This window comes from Delphinapterus leucas, chromosome 21, assembly GCF_059928025.1.
Source record: "Delphinapterus leucas isolate spDelLeu-1000000601 "Yukka" chromosome 21, BTC_Dleu_Yukka2, whole genome shotgun sequence".
In the NCBI taxonomy this organism is placed as follows: Eukaryota; Metazoa; Chordata; class Mammalia; order Artiodactyla; family Monodontidae; genus Delphinapterus; species Delphinapterus leucas.
In genome coordinates, this window is record NC_143149.1 from 171,899 (window position 1) to 188,921 (window position 17,023).

Below are 17,023 nucleotides of genomic sequence, written 5' to 3' on the forward strand. Positions count from 1 at the left end.
AACCCTGCACTCAAAAATGAGCTTTCGCATTTTATTACCTTTTGATAATGCTTTTCTCTGTTTGTATTAGCATCACTAAAACCAGATTTAAGCCTGTTTCACAGGCCCCTGATTTGCTGAACAGAAATGCAAGAGGGAAGTGGTGCTTTCTTTCCTGAAAGAGTCAAAAAAATTAAAAATGGTCTTTGGTACAGTTTTCACCCGGGTAGTCTGATTAAGCAGGGGAAAATAAGGTGCAAGTAAGCCCTTTATCACCTTTTCATGGTTTTGCTTTTTGTCTCTTACCGGTACATCATCCCACTGCTGACTCTTCACCAGTTCGTAAGAAGGCTCCGTTAAATCGAATTTGGGGACAGGGAACCCAGGAATGGCATTGTGCAGATGGAAGCCAAATGTCACCAGCCAGCTGTTAACATCTAAGAAAAGAAGGTTCCAAATGAAAGGCCTTAGAGTTGATCTTGTGCTTTCCTGCACTGAAAGCCTTACCTTAAAACCCCACATTTGCAAACAATGACCCTGAAAAGGAGCCCATGTTTGCCATCACCCTACAATTAAAAACTGACTCTAGACCCAGCAATCCCACTCCTGGGCATATACCCTGAGAAAACCATAATTCAAAAAGAGTCATGTACCAAAATGTTCACTGCAGCTCTATTTACAATAGCCAGGAGATGGAAGCAACCTAAGTGTCCATCATCGGATGAATGGATAAAGAAGATGTGGCACATATATACAATGGAATATTACTCAGCCATAAAAAGAAACGAAATTGAGTTATTTGTAGTGAGGTGGATGGACCTAGAGTCTGTCATACAGAGTGAAGTAAGTCAGAAAGAGAAAAACAAATATAGTATGCTAACACATATATATGGAATCTAAGAAAAAAAAAAAGTCATGAAGAACCTAGGGATACGACAGGAATAAAGACATAGACCTACTAGAGAATGGACTTGAGGATACAGGGAGGGGGCAGGGTAAGCTGTGACAAAGAGAGTGGCAGGGACATATATACACTACCAAACGTAAAACAGATAGCTAGTGGGAAGCAGCCGCATAGCACAGGGAGCTCAGCTCAGTGCTTTGTGACCACCTCGAGGGGTGGGATAGGGAGGGTGGGAGGGAGACGCAAGAGGGAGGAGATATGGGGATATATGTATACGTATAGCTGATTCACTTTGTTATACAGCAGAAACTAACACACCATTGTAAAGCAATTATACTCTAATAGAGATGTTAAAAAAAAACTGACTATTTTCAGACATGGTGACAATAACTTCAGTAGCAGAACGAAGTGAGACAGGGCTGCAGACAATGCAGATAACGGAGACTCACCTCGACAGAGGGGGTACAGGTCCCTCGTGCTGGTGATGGTGATAAAAAATGCGAATAACAACGCCCAGGAGCATGAAACAGACAGCGTTGTCGACAACAAATGGCATTTGTAGTTAGTAAAGGCTGGTCTTAAATAGCAGTCGTGTGTTATTAGCTTTCAAAAGCGACTGCCCAAGGATATGCAGGCTTCCACCACCCATTTCCTATTAATAAGAACCCTGAATTGCGGGTATGAAGATCAACCGTTGATTCTTAAAGATGAATGGTGAAAGCTGGCCAAGCTGGCCAAGGGCACAGGCGTTCTGATCCCATCAGTTCTGACTACACAGGCTCACTGTGCACAGGTGGAGACAAACTTTGGGGGAGAGAAGAAGCTGGAAACCTTTAAGATGGTATTTTAAAATATCACCACGTGACTCCAAAAGCCGTTAAGCTGAAAATAAGGCTTTGATTCTGTTCCGGAGGTTATAATGTTACAGAACTAGGCAGCAGGCTTGCAGCTTTATGAGTACAGTTGGGTGTAGATTATTTTATATATTAAGCACATTGCTGGAAAACTTGAAATTGCATTTCACCTAATATATTTTATGCTGTTCCATCTCTCTTTTGATATTTTTCAGAAAATGCTGCTGTGGCATTCCCTGCCGCCCACATTGCTAGGAGAGGATGAATCCAGGAGCTGTGGGCTTTCCAGCCTTTCAGCCACTGTCAACACCTCTTAAATAACCAGTGGTAAACTGCTTGTCAGAATGATGGAGGGCCACTTGTTCCCCATTTCCTTCTCCAGGGCACAAACTCTCACTTCATTGCCAGGCTGGCAGGTCCCTTTGTGCAGGTATCATATAGGCTAAAAACCCAGTGGTGTCCTCCCTGTTTTAAATGGAGGGTTGCTGGTGGTGGAGGAGGATAGAAAGTAACACACTTGTGTGTGTGTGCGCGCATGTGTGCGTAAGATTACAGGGGGCTTGTATGTTAGAGAAAATTCTTTTTGGATGGGGCAGTGCTGGGGGCAAAGGTACTCCTACTATGAACAATGTCTGTGAAGCAGTGAAAATCAGAGGCTCCTATCAAGTGTTGAAAATTACTGCCCAACAAGTGGGACGTGAAGGCAGATAAGTACGGAAAACCCTGAAGGAGAATTCCATAAGGGTGTTGCTGAATCAGGACGCTGAGAGAAGGGACACGGAACTGGCTCGCGAGGGAGAGGGCTACGAAAAGCCCAGGAAAGCGGGAGGCAGATGCGCAGTGAACCGGGGGTGGAGAGCTGCGCCTAAAACAGCCGTCTGGGAACGCCTCAAGCGCTGGGCGAGAAAGACAGCCGGAAGGAGGACCTAACGCGAGCCAAAAGCAAACAAAACAGAAAACTCCAGAATAACCTTCCTCTAGGAAACATAAATATAGCCAAGAGGTTAATTATGGCAGAGTGTGGCTCAGGAATGGAAGGTGGAAACAGAAGGCTTCAGAATCCCTGCAGCAGAGCACGAGGGAAGATCTCAGCTCACCAGAGGGAACTAAGGGAAACAGGATGGACGTTCCTCACAAAGCTACGAATGCAATTACCATATGATCCAGCAATCTCTCTTCTGCATATTTATCCAAAAAATACAAAGACACTAATTCGAAAGGATACATCCACCCCTAGGTTCATTGCAGCATTCTTTACAATAGCCAAGATATGGAAACAACCTAAGTGCTTATCAATAGATGAATGGATAAAGAAGATATGGTATGTGTATACACACACACACACACACACACACACAGTGGAATATTAGTCACAAAAAAAAATGAAATCTTGCCATTTGTGACAACGTGGATGCATGGACCTTGAGGGTATGACGCTAAGTGAAGTAATTCAGACGGAGAAAGGCAAACACGGTATGACTTCACTCGTATGATACAACAATGTTTTTTTTTTTTTTGGCCGCGTTGCGCAGTTTGTGGGATCTTAATTCCCTGACCAGGGATTGAACCCAGGCCTTTGGCAGTGAAAACAAAAGAGTCTTACCAACTGGACCACCAGGGAATTCCCCTAACTCAGATGATATAAAAAAACCAAATAAATGACCAAACCAAACCAAACATGTAGATATAGAGAACAGAGTAGTGGTTACCAGAAGGGCAGGAGGTGGGGAGGACAAAGCGGGGAAACGGCATCAGCTGTGTATGGTGACGGATGTCACATAAGTTTGTGTTGGCGAGGACGCTGTCGTGTGCACAGAAGTAGAAACACAATGTTGTACACATGAAACATATAATGTTGTAAAGCAATGTTACCTCAGTAAAGAGTAAAGAAGCTGCTCGTTAAAGGGAACCAGAGTCACGCTTGCAAGGACTTGTCTCTGTTTCACATCCTGGTGCTTCTGTGGTGGCAGAAGGGGAACTCAATGTTTTAAATTGGATCATGCACTAAATTTGGAAAGGTCTTAAATCTATACCCATATTGGCAGAAAAATTAATGTGTTCATTAGCAGTGCCACCATACAAGAACACTGCCCTAATTGGTGATGAAGACAGTCGTATAAGAGGACAGAACTGAGGAGAGAAACAGGGTCCACTGGCTAAGCATCACTGCCCCCAGGCGACAGTGGGGAAGAGGGAGTTATCACACCTCCCAGGGATGGGCTGCTGAGTCACGTGGTGTCGTGTTCGTTACTGATTCCTTCATTAGAACTTGACACATGTGTAAAAGGAAAACCTCCCTCACACATTTGTAAGGCAGTTACTATTTAAAGCAGAATTGCATACGTTACTGTATTTAATACCACAAAGCAGGCATTGCTCTCCCCAGTTTACTTTTAAGGAAACAGACTCAAAAAGTCATGTGACTTGGCTATAAAGCGTTGGAATTGGAACTCCAATTTGGGGACTCCAAGTTCCTCGTGTTTTCTGCACCCCCATGTCCCTTCCCTTCCTTAAGTGACTGGATTGCACGTCATTTCAGAAACCTGTGGTCTTGGGCACTGGCGGGCAGAATAGGAAGCAACGAACTATGTCTCAGGGTCCCTCTGTGGTTTCTCTTGGGTTTCGTCTAAAAGGTTATGCATTTGAATTTGATTTTGCATGAGGGAGGCGCACAGTTAAACTACCGGCCGTTATTTCGTGTGTTAATCCAGTGATTAAAGTACTTGGAAAGGAAAAACAATTACACTTACCTGTGATGTACTCTTTCACATCATGGATTTTGCTTGCAGGGTTGTTATTCCTAAACATATACAGGTTAAAGGGAGCTGGGTCCTTCCCAATCCTTTTCCAGATTTCTATGTCAGGCGTTGTCCATCGTCCTGCCAAAATGTCGTAATCCCTTTCTCCAAAGTGGATTAATTTTGTGAGCGGGTCATACAAGCCACCGTGAAATCCAATCACGAGCTGAAAGTCTGTGTTGGAGTCAAAGTAGATTTCGCCATATGCGGTGTACTGAACCTGTTTGAGCATGAGCCCGTTGCTGCTGAAGACGGCCAGCGGTGTCCCTGTGTTGTCTGAGGCGATGTAGAATTCATCCCCGCTGCTGAGTTCCATGGCAAAAAGATGTCCTTGGAGATCGTAATAGAGGGAGGTGATCTCTGAACTCGAATGGTTGTAGACGTGAGTAATCCTGGTGGGATAAGTGAGGTCTGCGTAAAAAAACTGCAGGTGCTGTCCCAGACTGGTCTTGCTAGACACACGCCTTCCCAGGCCGTCGTAACGATAGATCACTGTCCAGCCGCTGCCTTTACTGTACACTCGGGTCAGAAGCCCCTTGGAGCTGTACTCAAAGATCTCTGTGCCTCTTTGACGCAGGAAACCATCTTCATCCAACCGGTACTGAACATCACCCAGTCGGGTGATCCTGTCTCGCAGGTCATAGCGAAGAGGTGTCAAGCGTGCGCTGTTACTTGGGTTCAGTAAGTGGAGGTTTCCATTCAGGTCGTAGTTGTAACGCCACATGATTTTTTCATTTAGATAAACTGTCTGGAGCTGTCCGTCAACATCATACTCGTAAGCATATTTGGTAGTGTTGGCGAAGGGCCCTATTTTAATCTCTCTCTTGGTTACCCGACCCATGTTATCATACTGAATTGTAATCCAGTACATGAGTGACCTGAAGATCTCATATTGAATTTCCTTGATGCGGCCGTGAGCATCAAAGTGCTTCGTGTAAGTCATTACAGCTGTGGAAATAATCTGGTTAATATCATAATATATAACTCCAAATTTTCCAAACTGCTCCACTTTTCCAGAAATGTCATCGAACTGATAGAGGTCAATGGGCAGCGGAGTTTCATTGATGACACCCTGCATGCTGGTCACCCGAAAGCTGTTGTCATAGCTGTAGTCGAATCTCGCGTTCACCATCCCATCTTCACTAAAGCGGAAGATCTGTCTGTCAATGAGAGGCCCAATTTGCCTGTATCTGATGGTGCAAATAAAACCATCACTCTGGAGGTTTACCGTTTTGAGGACTCCTGCCGTTTCATCGTAGGTAAAACTGACTCTCGTGCTATCGTATAAGATTTCTGAGAGCCTGGTCTGCCTCCTGTACTTGAATAAGACCCTCCGACTCGTACCCAGGAAGGCCGTCTGGAGAAGCAGCCCCCCCTCGTTGTAGTCCGTGATGACGGAGGCATTGCTCTCCGGGGGGTTGTATATGTTACGGTAATAGCCGATGGAGCGGATGGTCTGCATTGTGTGGCGAGCCACGCTGGGCATGGTGATGGCCGACAGCTGGTCCCACGTGTCGTACTCGAAGATGTACTGCCGCTGGCTATGCAGCAGAAGCACCATGGACTGCAAAGAGAGGACAGACCGTTAGCCAGCACTCGCGAATGGCGGAGGGGAGCAAAAGCAGAGGTAGTGACCACAAATGCGCAAAACACTCCACTTGAGAGAGTGGTTTTCATTCCAACTGGGTCTCCTTGACTTTCCACGTCGCTACCGATTTCCTGCCTAATTTGCCTGGATGCTTAATTGTGAGGGGTTCTGCAGTGAGTGTCTCAGGTCTCAGGACCGTACCTTTTTTTTTTTTTTTTCAGGCATTCATAGCCAAGCAGAAGATTGTCCATGGATTCCGGTAAGTCGTAATACGGGCACGAGCAAAGCTGCTTCAAAGACAACATTTCAAGGGGAAAACAGCATATGGGAAGTGCGGTCCTGTCCATAATTAGCAATTATTTAGTAAGGTGGCTTTTCCCCCTCATTTGATTGAAGAACCACTCAAATCATGTTTTAATTTCCAGTGCATTTGGGGAAGGAGCAAAGCATTCGAAACATTACTTTATAAAGAAGAAACATAGGGCTTCCCTGGTGGCGCAATGGTTAAGAATCTGCCTGCCAATGCAGGGGACACGGGTTCGAGCCTTGGTCCGGGAAGATCCCACATGCCACGGAGCAACTAAGCCCATGCATCACAACTACTGAGCCTGCGCTCTAGAGCCCGTGCTCTGTGCCCCGCAACGAAGAGTAGCCCCCACTTGCCGCAACTAGAGAAAGCCCGCATACAGCAACGAAGACCCAATGCAGCCAAAAATAAATAAATAAAATAAATTTTAAAAAATAAATAAATAAAGAAGAAACATAAAATTAGCCCAAAATGGATCATGTGTACCTAAAGTATCAACAGCAACAAACACTGCTACAAACAAATCACTCGGTGAATGAGAGCTGTCAATGCCCTTATTAGGAATATGGATCCAGATATTCTGTTTGTTTGTTTGCAGATTCTTAAATGGCATCTGTAATGACAGGAAAATCTGAATTCTGAAATTTCCTTTTGTGAGAACCAAATCAGACTTGTACCTCAGGTGCGGGGAGGATGGTTCCTGGGCTACAGACTTGCTTTGGTGCTAAATTATGAGGTGAATAGATAGATAAATAAAAATAAGCTCTGGGGCTTCCCTGGTGGCGCAGTGGTTGAGAGCCCGCCTGCCGATGCAGGGGACACGGGTTCGTGCCCTGATCCGGGAAGATCCCACATGCCGCGGAGCGGCTGGGCCCGTGAGCCATGGCCGCTGGGCCTGCGCGTCCAGAGCCTGTGCTCCGCAACGGGAGAGACCACAACAGTGAGAGGCCCGCGTACCCCCCCCCAAAAATAAATAAATAAGCTCTGCATATTTGGCAAGTAATTGCAGAAAGACAAAAGACAATGTATTAGGCCAACGTGAGACAAGGCCAACCTGGAGGCTGGTTAGGTAGCTCTTGCCGTGGTGCAGTGCATGGGCGGTTCTATCCTCTGAGGAAGCCCCCTCTATAACCTGTTAGACCGAATGGAAGGATGGCCAAACTGGGAGGTGGTTAGATTAGGAGCCCACTTCCCCACCTACCCCCCGCACCGGAACTTGCTCTTTGCTTTTGACATAGAAACGCATAACCCTGTGTCCAAGGCTCATTCTTTGCTCCTTCTTTTTTTTTTTTTTTTGCGGTACGCGGGCCTCTCACTGTTGGGGCCTCTCCCGTTGCGGAGCACAGACTCCGGACGCGCAGGCTCAGCGGCCATGGCTCACGGGTCCAGCCGCTCCGCGGCATGTGGGATCTTCCCGGACCGGGGCACGAACCCGCGTCCCCTGCATCGGCAGGCGGACTCTCAACCACTGCGCCACCAGGGAAGCCCGGTTTGCTTCTTTATCGTCCACCATTTTCAGAAGCAGTTTGCCTGACTTACGCTTCTGCAGAACCTCCTCTCTGGGCACATCTAGGGGCAATTTTTGTGCACAGACTCCGCGGCAACAGTCTTGAGACTTGTTCCTGGTGGTCTGCAGCCTTCCGAGGAAGCCTGGACCGCTGCCGAATTCACAGGCCCAGGACCCAGTGCTGCAGAGTCATTCAGAATCACAGCTCACGGCAGGTAGTAATACTCCTTACTTGGCCATGGATAAGTTTTGGCTTAGGGTGCCTATCCTAGCAAGGAAATGGAAATAGTCTGGGTGGATTTTAGAGATTTGGGAGAGATGGTGAGAAAGTGCTTGTTGGCTTTTCTCATCCCTGTTGACACGTGGACGTGATCTCGGTCACTGCTGGTGTCATTTTGTGACCGTGGCCCTTACCAATGGCATGCCCCTTTGCTCCCTTTAAAGATTTTCCAGTCACATTATGGTCACTACTCTCAATTTTGGGGGCCTGAGAGTTTATTTTGTTTATTTATTTTTGGCCTCACTGCTCGGCTCGCGGGATCTTAGCTCCTCGAGCAGGGATTAAACCCACACCCTAGCATTGGCAGCGTGGAGTCCTAGCCACTGGACCGCCAGGGAACGCCCAGTCTGGGGTTATATTTCTGTCGCTCTTCTCTGTGATGTGCTTAATTTAAATTGGGAAGAGTGTTGCAGAATGAGGTAGTGCTCCACTCCCAGCAACTTCAGGCAGGAGCTGTCTCGGGGCTTGTAGGTTGCAGGATGAGATATTCTCCAGGTGTCGGGATTTGCTCTCAGGAAGGTAAGTGTGGAGGGGGCTTACTCTGTGCTCTCTCAATAAATAACAGCCGGAGGACTAACCATAGCATGTGATGACGAGTCTGGAGGGAAACTGTCACCTAATGGGTCTCCTCCGTTGTCTCAGGGGTGCGTCTCTTCTAAGGACGGCACATAGGCGGGTTTGCAAGAGGAGAAATTGGCAAGTAGGGTGGTAGCTGGAAGCACTGTAGAGTTAGCGGGCTGCCTGAAGGTGAACTCTGAACACGAACTGGTCCTCGGGAAGAGGAAGTAGCCAGGACGGCTCAGGTGCAGGGGAGAGGTAGGTCCAGAGCATCTCTGGTGGAGACACCACGGGGCGAGTGAGCGCAACAGTGACGTGCGTGTGAGTGTTCGGAGGACAGGGTTATTCTGTGTAACCGAGGAGGGGGCAGGCAGTGAGGCTGGGAGCCGTGTCTGTGCCTCTGCTGCCGTGTGGCCGCTGGCAGTGTGGGTGCACTGAGCTGAGAGGCACCCAAACGCAAAACCAGTGTGAACCTGCATCTCAAAGGCAGGTGAAACCTCCCATGAATATGCTTCTTGGTGGATTCTACTTCTTCAGAAAGGAACTACAGAGGGGTGGTCTTTTCCTCTATTGTTCTTTCTTCTTTTTTTTTAAATATTTATTTTTGGCTGCTTCGGGTCTTAGTTGAGGCACATGGGATCTCTCCTTGGGGCGCGCGGGCTCAGCCGTTGTGGCGCGTGGGCTTAGTTGCCCCGTGGCGTGTGGGATCTTAGTTCCCGGACCAGGGATCGAACCCGCATCCCCTGCATTAGAAGGAGGATTCTTAACCGGTGGACCACCAGGGAAGTCCCTCCTTTTTCCGTTTACTTTCATTCTCTCTTGACCCCAGTCACTACCCGAAAGCTGGCATCTACGACCTGGCATTCTGCACACATAGTCTTGTTTGGTGTTGTGCACAGGTCTCAAGAATGGCTGCCCTTTACATGCAGAAGAAAGGGGAGAGGCCACAGAGGACCAGACGCGTGGCTTTTTTTAAAAAACAGCCTCTTTTGGTTACTAATGCATAAGTCGGGTGTATGTGCTTTTTATGGTTATGTCGAAGCTCTGCGGGCAACAACGCAAAACTGACAGCTTTAACTGTGCGAATGCGTAAGGCTCTTTCTCAAATGAAAAAGCTCGCACGGAGATGATTTACAAATGACTAACAAGCTCAAGGTCTAATTTGTGAATGTTGTTGACGTATGAGATTGGCAGGTGGGCGCTGTTGTGGCTTGTTTGTTCACAGCACAAATCACGTAAAAGGGTTTCGGAGAGGAGAACTTAACTGAGGAGAAACACCGTGGCTAATGCAGAAATTCATCAGTGCTCTACAGATGTGATTTACATGTGGGTACTCAGAATAACAAGCGGGGCTCAGTCACGTGACACTGGTCCCCCCGGAAGTGCGCTTGGGTGACTGCTGGAAAATACCTGTGTTTACCCTCGGTGTGCAGGCGTACCTTTTCCAAGTACGTGTAACTCCATGTCTTCCCGTCAGCAAAAACCCGGGAAACGATTCTCCCCTGTCCGTCGTAATCTACTTTCTCACTCGTAGTTCCTCGCTGGACGCTGGCCACTTGACCCGTGGATGAATAGGTGACATTGACGGCCATCAGCTTGCTGCTTGGCAGCCAGAGAGTCGGATGCCCTGATGTGTCATAGGCGATCCTCAGGAGAAATTTACGGTGGTCATCATAGATCTTTTCTGTCTTCGTTGTTCGATCAAAGTCAACTGAAAGGAGGTTTCTGCCATTAACCTGTTACCACACAAACAAGAGGATAAAATAAATCATGCTGTTCCAATACCAGCCCCTTATTACTCTTCAGGGTCCCCACTATTGTTTAAACACCGTTTATGATGATTGATTCTCTTTGTCAGTAAACTAATTTAGCAACTTCTTGGGTACAAGTGCAAGGCAGTAGATTAACTGCTCTTTTAAAAGGCTTCATTAAGCAGAAATACAGCCTGGCATTTGTTCAAAACCTTTTCAATTAAATTTTGTAACCTTAAGCAACCGATAAGAAAAATGCCGAAATGCATTTGCTTTAAAGTTTGCTCAGAAGATAGAAGGTGGTAAACCTGACATCTCTGCACATTACTCAGATCCCTGCCCCACCCCACCCAGAAGACATTGGGAAATAACTGCTTACTAGATTAATCATGGCTACATTAAATAAAACGGTGGTAAACGTGATTCTAGCCCTTCGAGGAGCAGTTAAGAGCAGATAATGTGGAACCCACATTACTGTAAATTATTAATTAGTTGAAATAGCAGGAGGTTACAAACATGATCCTTGTTTTTGGCTAAGTGCTGAAGTGTCACAATTTTTTGGAATGCCTTTTTCTTTGATAACATCTGGTTCACTGGCAAGGACTTCAAATCCTTCACTCCCACATCTACACAGTCTGACCACTGTGCTTACTTTACAAATCTAGCCCCATGCTGTTGTCGTAGGGTCTCTGTGTCATGTCCAGAATCTCTGACTACATCTGGCTGTTACTGTCTGTGGTCCAGGGCACACACCAGCCAGCATTTGTTACTGTGGTGGACATGTGGCCTTGGTTAAATTCTACTTTACACATGGTCTACAGTGTTTGCAGAAGACAAGGGCCAGTCCATTCTTTGGTTTTCTACTGCACCTTTGTGGTGATGGTGGCTTGTCCATACCAAAATGCTTGTTAACTGTTCGGATTGTTACAAGTTAAATGGGAAAATCTTAATTTTACTTGACCATGTCCTAGCTAGAACCTTCAAAACAGACAGTTCCAGCTGATCACTTACACACACACACACACACACACGCCACTTACACACACACACATATATACCCACCACTTATACACACACACACACCAATATATGTAAACATATATGTATGTACATACATAATATACACGTATATTTATGTAAAATCTGGGATAAAAATTTGTGCCTTGTATCACGGCCATTGAACAAGGCCCATGAAAAAATTCTCCTTAAGCTTTATTTAAACTTTTCCAATTAGCTCTTCAGGGGGAGTACTGTGAAGTCCATGGAAGGGTAAAGATATACCAGCTGAAAAGAAGTTCATGCCTAACAGGCAAAGTGGTCGGGGTCAGGGTGCCGGGGAAGCACCCAGATGATTCACAACGAATGAGAAAGCAGAGCCCTGGATGCAAGTGAGGAGCCCTTAAGTTTTCAGTTCTGTCATTGCAGATCCAGCTGATGCAGGAAAAAGAAAAACCCCTCGAGCCATAGAGCAACTGGTATGTGCTGGTGTGGGGTGTGTACCTGTGTCGGAGGGGGCAGCCAGGAGTCCGAAAGCCCCATTTCCACACACCACAAGGTCTAGAAGCAGCGAGGCCCTGGGCTCTCAGTGAGTTTATGAGATTCTGACCAGCCAGCTGAAGGCTTTCCGGGCTTCTGTTTTCCCAAGTGGAAATGTCTGCAGAATAGCTGCTCGGCCTTCTGTGAATGTTGTGAGACTTGATGAGTTTAGGTTTGCAGGATGCTTTGTGTACCTTGGAAAGAAGCTACTAGCTTACAAGGATGTATTTTTAAGTCTGTAGTTTTACAGATGTGATTTGATATCAAAGAGCTCAATACTGAACTGGCAGAATCCAGCTCTTCAGCTTCTATTTGCACACTTGTGATGCCTTAAGGAAGAGGCTTTGCACAATTTAAATGGTTTCCTAGGGCTCTTGTTTTTCTCACATTGTGATTTAAAAAACGAAACAAAACAACAGAGCGTTTAGGTTTGCCCTCCTTTTTCCGTCCTCAGGTTATTCCAGGCTACGAATAGCCAAGCAAGACGGCCTGTGTAGTTAGTTTCCATGGACTGCAGCCCGCAGTCGCACCCCATCTGTTTGCGTTTTACTTGTATTCATTTTAATTTGTATCTCGAGTCTTTATTGCCTTCCTCAACCCTCCTTTGCCTCTGCAGTATTTCCTGCGGGTAGAGTACAGGAAATCTGCTCTGCAGATCTGGTATGGCTGCTTGGTCAGGAAGGGAGAAGGGCCAGAGGCAGGCCTGGGACCCCTTCTTTGCACGCCTGCGCCCACCACCGGGCTTCTGATTTGTTGCTCTGGTTTGGGACTCTGGCTGCACAACACCAAAGCGTCCAGGAGAACATCTAACGCTGCCACACCACGCATGTCACCATATGGAAACATCTAGAAGCACCGCGAGACCAAACATCTGGATAGCAGTTAACATTTTTCTTTTTATCCAGACAAATGCCTTTCTTGTGTCCTCCAACTGAAGAAATGAGGAAAGAATTAGAATGTGGCTGTGTTTTTCTCCACGTTCACAACACAAGCCAAGGTTTTAACTGTTCTTACTGTTTCCAGACACCAGCCACTGTTATTCAATAGGTAACATTTCAGAAGATACTAACAGATGTTTTGTTTTTTTCCATCCCTCTCAAACCTGCCCGCACGTTCTCCTTTGGGTGTTGCAGACAAAATGCACAAGTCAAGGGACATTTCCATCTGGAACACAGTCCGCTTAACTGCACCTGTATGAAATCACAACTATTTTGCAAACTTTTTTTTGACAATCATAGAGGACCAGCATTGTTGCCCCAGTGGCCTTTTAATAAATATTTTTAACATAAAAAAAAAATCAAGTTACATTGAGTAGTTCACCTAAGATGAAAAACCTTCTATCAGATCGTTACGATACCTCTAGCTACATAAAAATGAATCCAAATGTTGTGTCTGGATAAAAGCTCACCATGAATTCCTTTGTGATATACAGCGTTTCTTTTTTTTTTTTTTTTTTGCGGTACGCGGGCCTCTCACTGCTGTGGCCTCTCCCGTCGCGGAGCACAGGCTCCGGACGCGCAGGCTCAGCGGCCACGGCTCACGGGCCCAGCCGCTCCGCGGCATGTGGGACCTTCCCGGGCCGGGGCGCGAACCCGTGTCCCCTGCATCGGCAGGTGGGCTCTCAACCACTGCGCCACCAGGGAAGCCCTACAGCGTTTCTTTTAAGTAAGCATGGAAAATCCCCATGTTCAAAGATCATGTCCAGCATGCCTGCAATCAATCACAATGCCCCTTTGATATCGGGAAGTGGGTAGTTATTTTCCCTCTGTAACGCTTGAAAAACTGAGGCATAAAGAGGTTAAAACAATGTCTGTATGTTTGACGACACGAAGCACAGTCAGACTGTATTCAGGTATCCAGAATGTTTGTGACACTATCTCAACGCCCTGGTGTTAGAACATCAACCGTCTGCAGGCGGTTCTGTGTCCCCTCCACCCGTCAGCAAGTGCTAACTGTTTGCACCATCCCACACTAGGCCCCCTGCCAGTCAGACGAAAGTGAGACACAGGACATCACACAAACGTGATGGGCATAATAAGAGTTAAATAAGCTCTCATATTTACGCATGCCTCGAAACACCCTTTCGGCCTTCAAGTTTCGAGAATTTCTTTTTCACGTAATCCACTAAATGTTTTCCTTTAAGCATCAGGATTCTGGGCAAGTTTAGAAGATGACTTTTATTATTAGGATAACATAACAATTTTTGGGAATTGATCAAAGGCTGGTTCTAAAGTCCAACACTGACAAAAATTAGGACTGTTTACCAAATACTGTAAGACAAGGACAAGTAACTATTATGCATGTCTTTTTTTTTTAAAATGTAGGTACAAGCGAGTAAGCTAAGGAATTGTCTCATCTTTGTTCTGTTTTCCCACATCTCTGCCACGATTGCCTCTGCTGGGTATCCCTATGTATCCAACCCCTATGTATCCCTTGATGCAGTTTCACAGAAAATGCTCTCCATGTTGCTCATTTCTTGTATAATTTTTCCTTTTGTACTCCTTGCTTTTTTTTTTTTTTTTTTTTTTACTTTTTAAACCACTCCATCTAGTGTTATACCTATTATATCCATGTGATCTATTCAACTGAGTGTTAGGTCTCCTGCAGTCAAACATCTGCAAGGATGTGCTGCTATTCCTACAGCTTCTCTCTGAGGAAGATCTAGAGGCAATGAAATAACCCAATTCTAAGGCTGGCTCTTCCTCATTCTTTCATTTATTGAATAAATATTTGAGTGCCCACCCTGTGTCAGGCCCATAGCTAGATTTAGGCCAGTAACTTAAAAATGAAAAGACGTTTCTGCTAGGAGATAATGAAAGGTAAGAGACAAGACGTCCTCTGTTTCAGGAAAGGGTGGAGTAAAAACGGGCGGCTTTTCGGGCTGATTCTGACTCTGATTCCTGATTCAGAGGCCCTGGTGGCCTCGCGTCATGCCCCTCCTTCCTCCTCTGCGCCCTAACTTGGCAGATTCCAGGTCCGGTCCTCCAACGAGATTTTCACACCATTGCTTTCTCCCTAGAATTCCTTTCTTAGAATCCACAGAGGATGAAATTAGCAAGCCGAGCTAGCACATCCAATCTTATCTTTTTTTTTTTATTACATCTTTATTGGAGTATAATTGCTTTACAACGGTGTGTTAGTTTCTGCTTTATAACAAAGTGAATCAGTTATACATAAACATATGTTCCCATATCTCTCTTGAAAGTACGCAACCCTCCCTTGTGATCTTGGCACTGTCTCTATGTGAGCCATCACACGTATCAGCTGGAAATCTCCTTTCAGTGTGAACGAACAGGCCGTTTCAAATAGTGTATCTTCTGAAATGACTTGCTGAGGCATTGTCGTTCTGGTATTTGGAAAGAAACTCACACCCATGCCTGTGTGCACTGGCCTCTTCCTCCCCAAAGGGAGGTGTTTTCTTCATTTAGAATCTGAGACTGAGAATCAGAGACTTAAAATCGGCTTTTTCCTCTTTTCCTCTACTCTTCTTAATTCCTTTTTTATGTCTAGAAAATCAGTATTAAAAAGGAAAAAGAAGGATGCACTTAGACTAGCTTGTCTCAAAGAACAGTGGGCCACATGTTACGTGGTCAGTTTCTGGGCAAAGCATTTCCCATCATCTTTCTTGCGTTTTCGTAACAAGTGAGTTAACCAGAGTTTTCCTATCCATCTGTTGGGTGGGAATAAATGCCCACTGTTTGTGCCCATGGTTCAGATTCTCTGGGTTAGGGTTACAGAATATGTAATCATGCCTTTCGTTTTTCAAGGATTTTCACATTATCTCATTTGTTCTGTAACAACTGTGTGAGACAGCGGCAGGGTAGGGCAAATTATATTTATCCATAATACAGCTAATCTATATCGTGTCTGTGTCATAAGGTCAGGATATTATCTAGACAATATCGTATTATTGCCGTCATAATATGGATATCATCATATAGGTAAGGAAAATGAGCTTTACAGATGTTAGGATTGTCCTATAAGATTTATTATTAGTAAAAAGTGGAGCCTGATCTAGAACCCACATTTTTTGAGCACAAATGCGAGCAGAAGCTTCGTGTCTTTTGATGAAGTAAGTCCCGTGTCCAGGTACACGTGGGACTCTGTGCGTGTGTGTATGTGTGTGTACGGGCACACCACACCTGCTGTAGGGGTAGCTGGCTAAGACAAAGCCTGTGAACTAGCTTCCAGCTTGCAGTGACCCAAGGAAGCACGGCCCAGGGGCAGCGGTCAGTGGTAGCAGCCGACAGGCACGCAGGCAGCTCAGTTCCTTGTTTCGGCAGAAGAAAAGGCCAGGGCTGGCGCTGACTCTGGTAACAGACCAAGACCCTCTGAAAGCGACCCCGGAATGAGCCTGGAGCTTGTTTTCTTCCCATCATGTTACTTGCCCCCTAATCATGCTCTTCTTTCTGAGGTTCTATTCCATCTTCTTCTGGCCCTTCTCACGGGATAACCTCCCTCCAGCCTCCCCAGCTCCTATCCACCAGAACTCCTGGTGCAGGGCCCCGGAGCTAGGGCATCCAGGCTCCCATAGCCTGGGAGACGGGTGAAGTGGGAGCAAAACACTGGTTTCAGAAGACCATGCATTTAGAGTCCCAACCCCTGCCTTGCAACTGAAGAGGAATTAGAATGTAACTGTGAGTTGGACAGTCTATCTGATGCACTGATTCCTTCTCACTTCATTTCTATTGCCTTGCAACTGAAGAGGAATTAGACTGTAACTGTGAGTTGGACAGTCTGTATTTGAGGCACTGATTCCTTCTCACTTCATTTCTATTTCTTGGAAATAGCCAGAGACAATGTGTAGTAGCTGTTTCTTACCAGGAGGGCTTGTCCTGGGAAATAATGTTGGCCTGTTATAATAATAATAATTTAACCATTTTTTGGTGCTGAAAAAAGGACATGAATGGTATCCCCCATGTTTTTTGTCTCCCCTTGATTTTAAGTAACTTTTTTTTAAA

The 17,023-nt window shown here is 45.9% G+C and overlaps 1 protein-coding gene across 1 annotated transcript in view; it reads right to left on the reverse strand.

The window, feature by feature from the left end:
• Nucleotides 1–17,023, reverse strand: part of TENM3 (teneurin transmembrane protein 3) — a 318,373-nt gene that overhangs the window by 6,216 nt on the left and 295,134 nt on the right. Inside the window, exons 24-26 of the mRNA XM_089903558.1 lie at nt 10,215–10,511; nt 4,488–6,099; nt 286–416 (exon numbers count right to left, since the gene is read on the reverse strand). Of these exons, the coding sequence (XP_089759684.1) occupies nt 286–416; nt 4,488–6,099; nt 10,215–10,511 (2,040 nt within the window). The remainder of the gene's footprint in view (nt 1–285; nt 417–4,487; nt 6,100–10,214; nt 10,512–17,023) is intronic.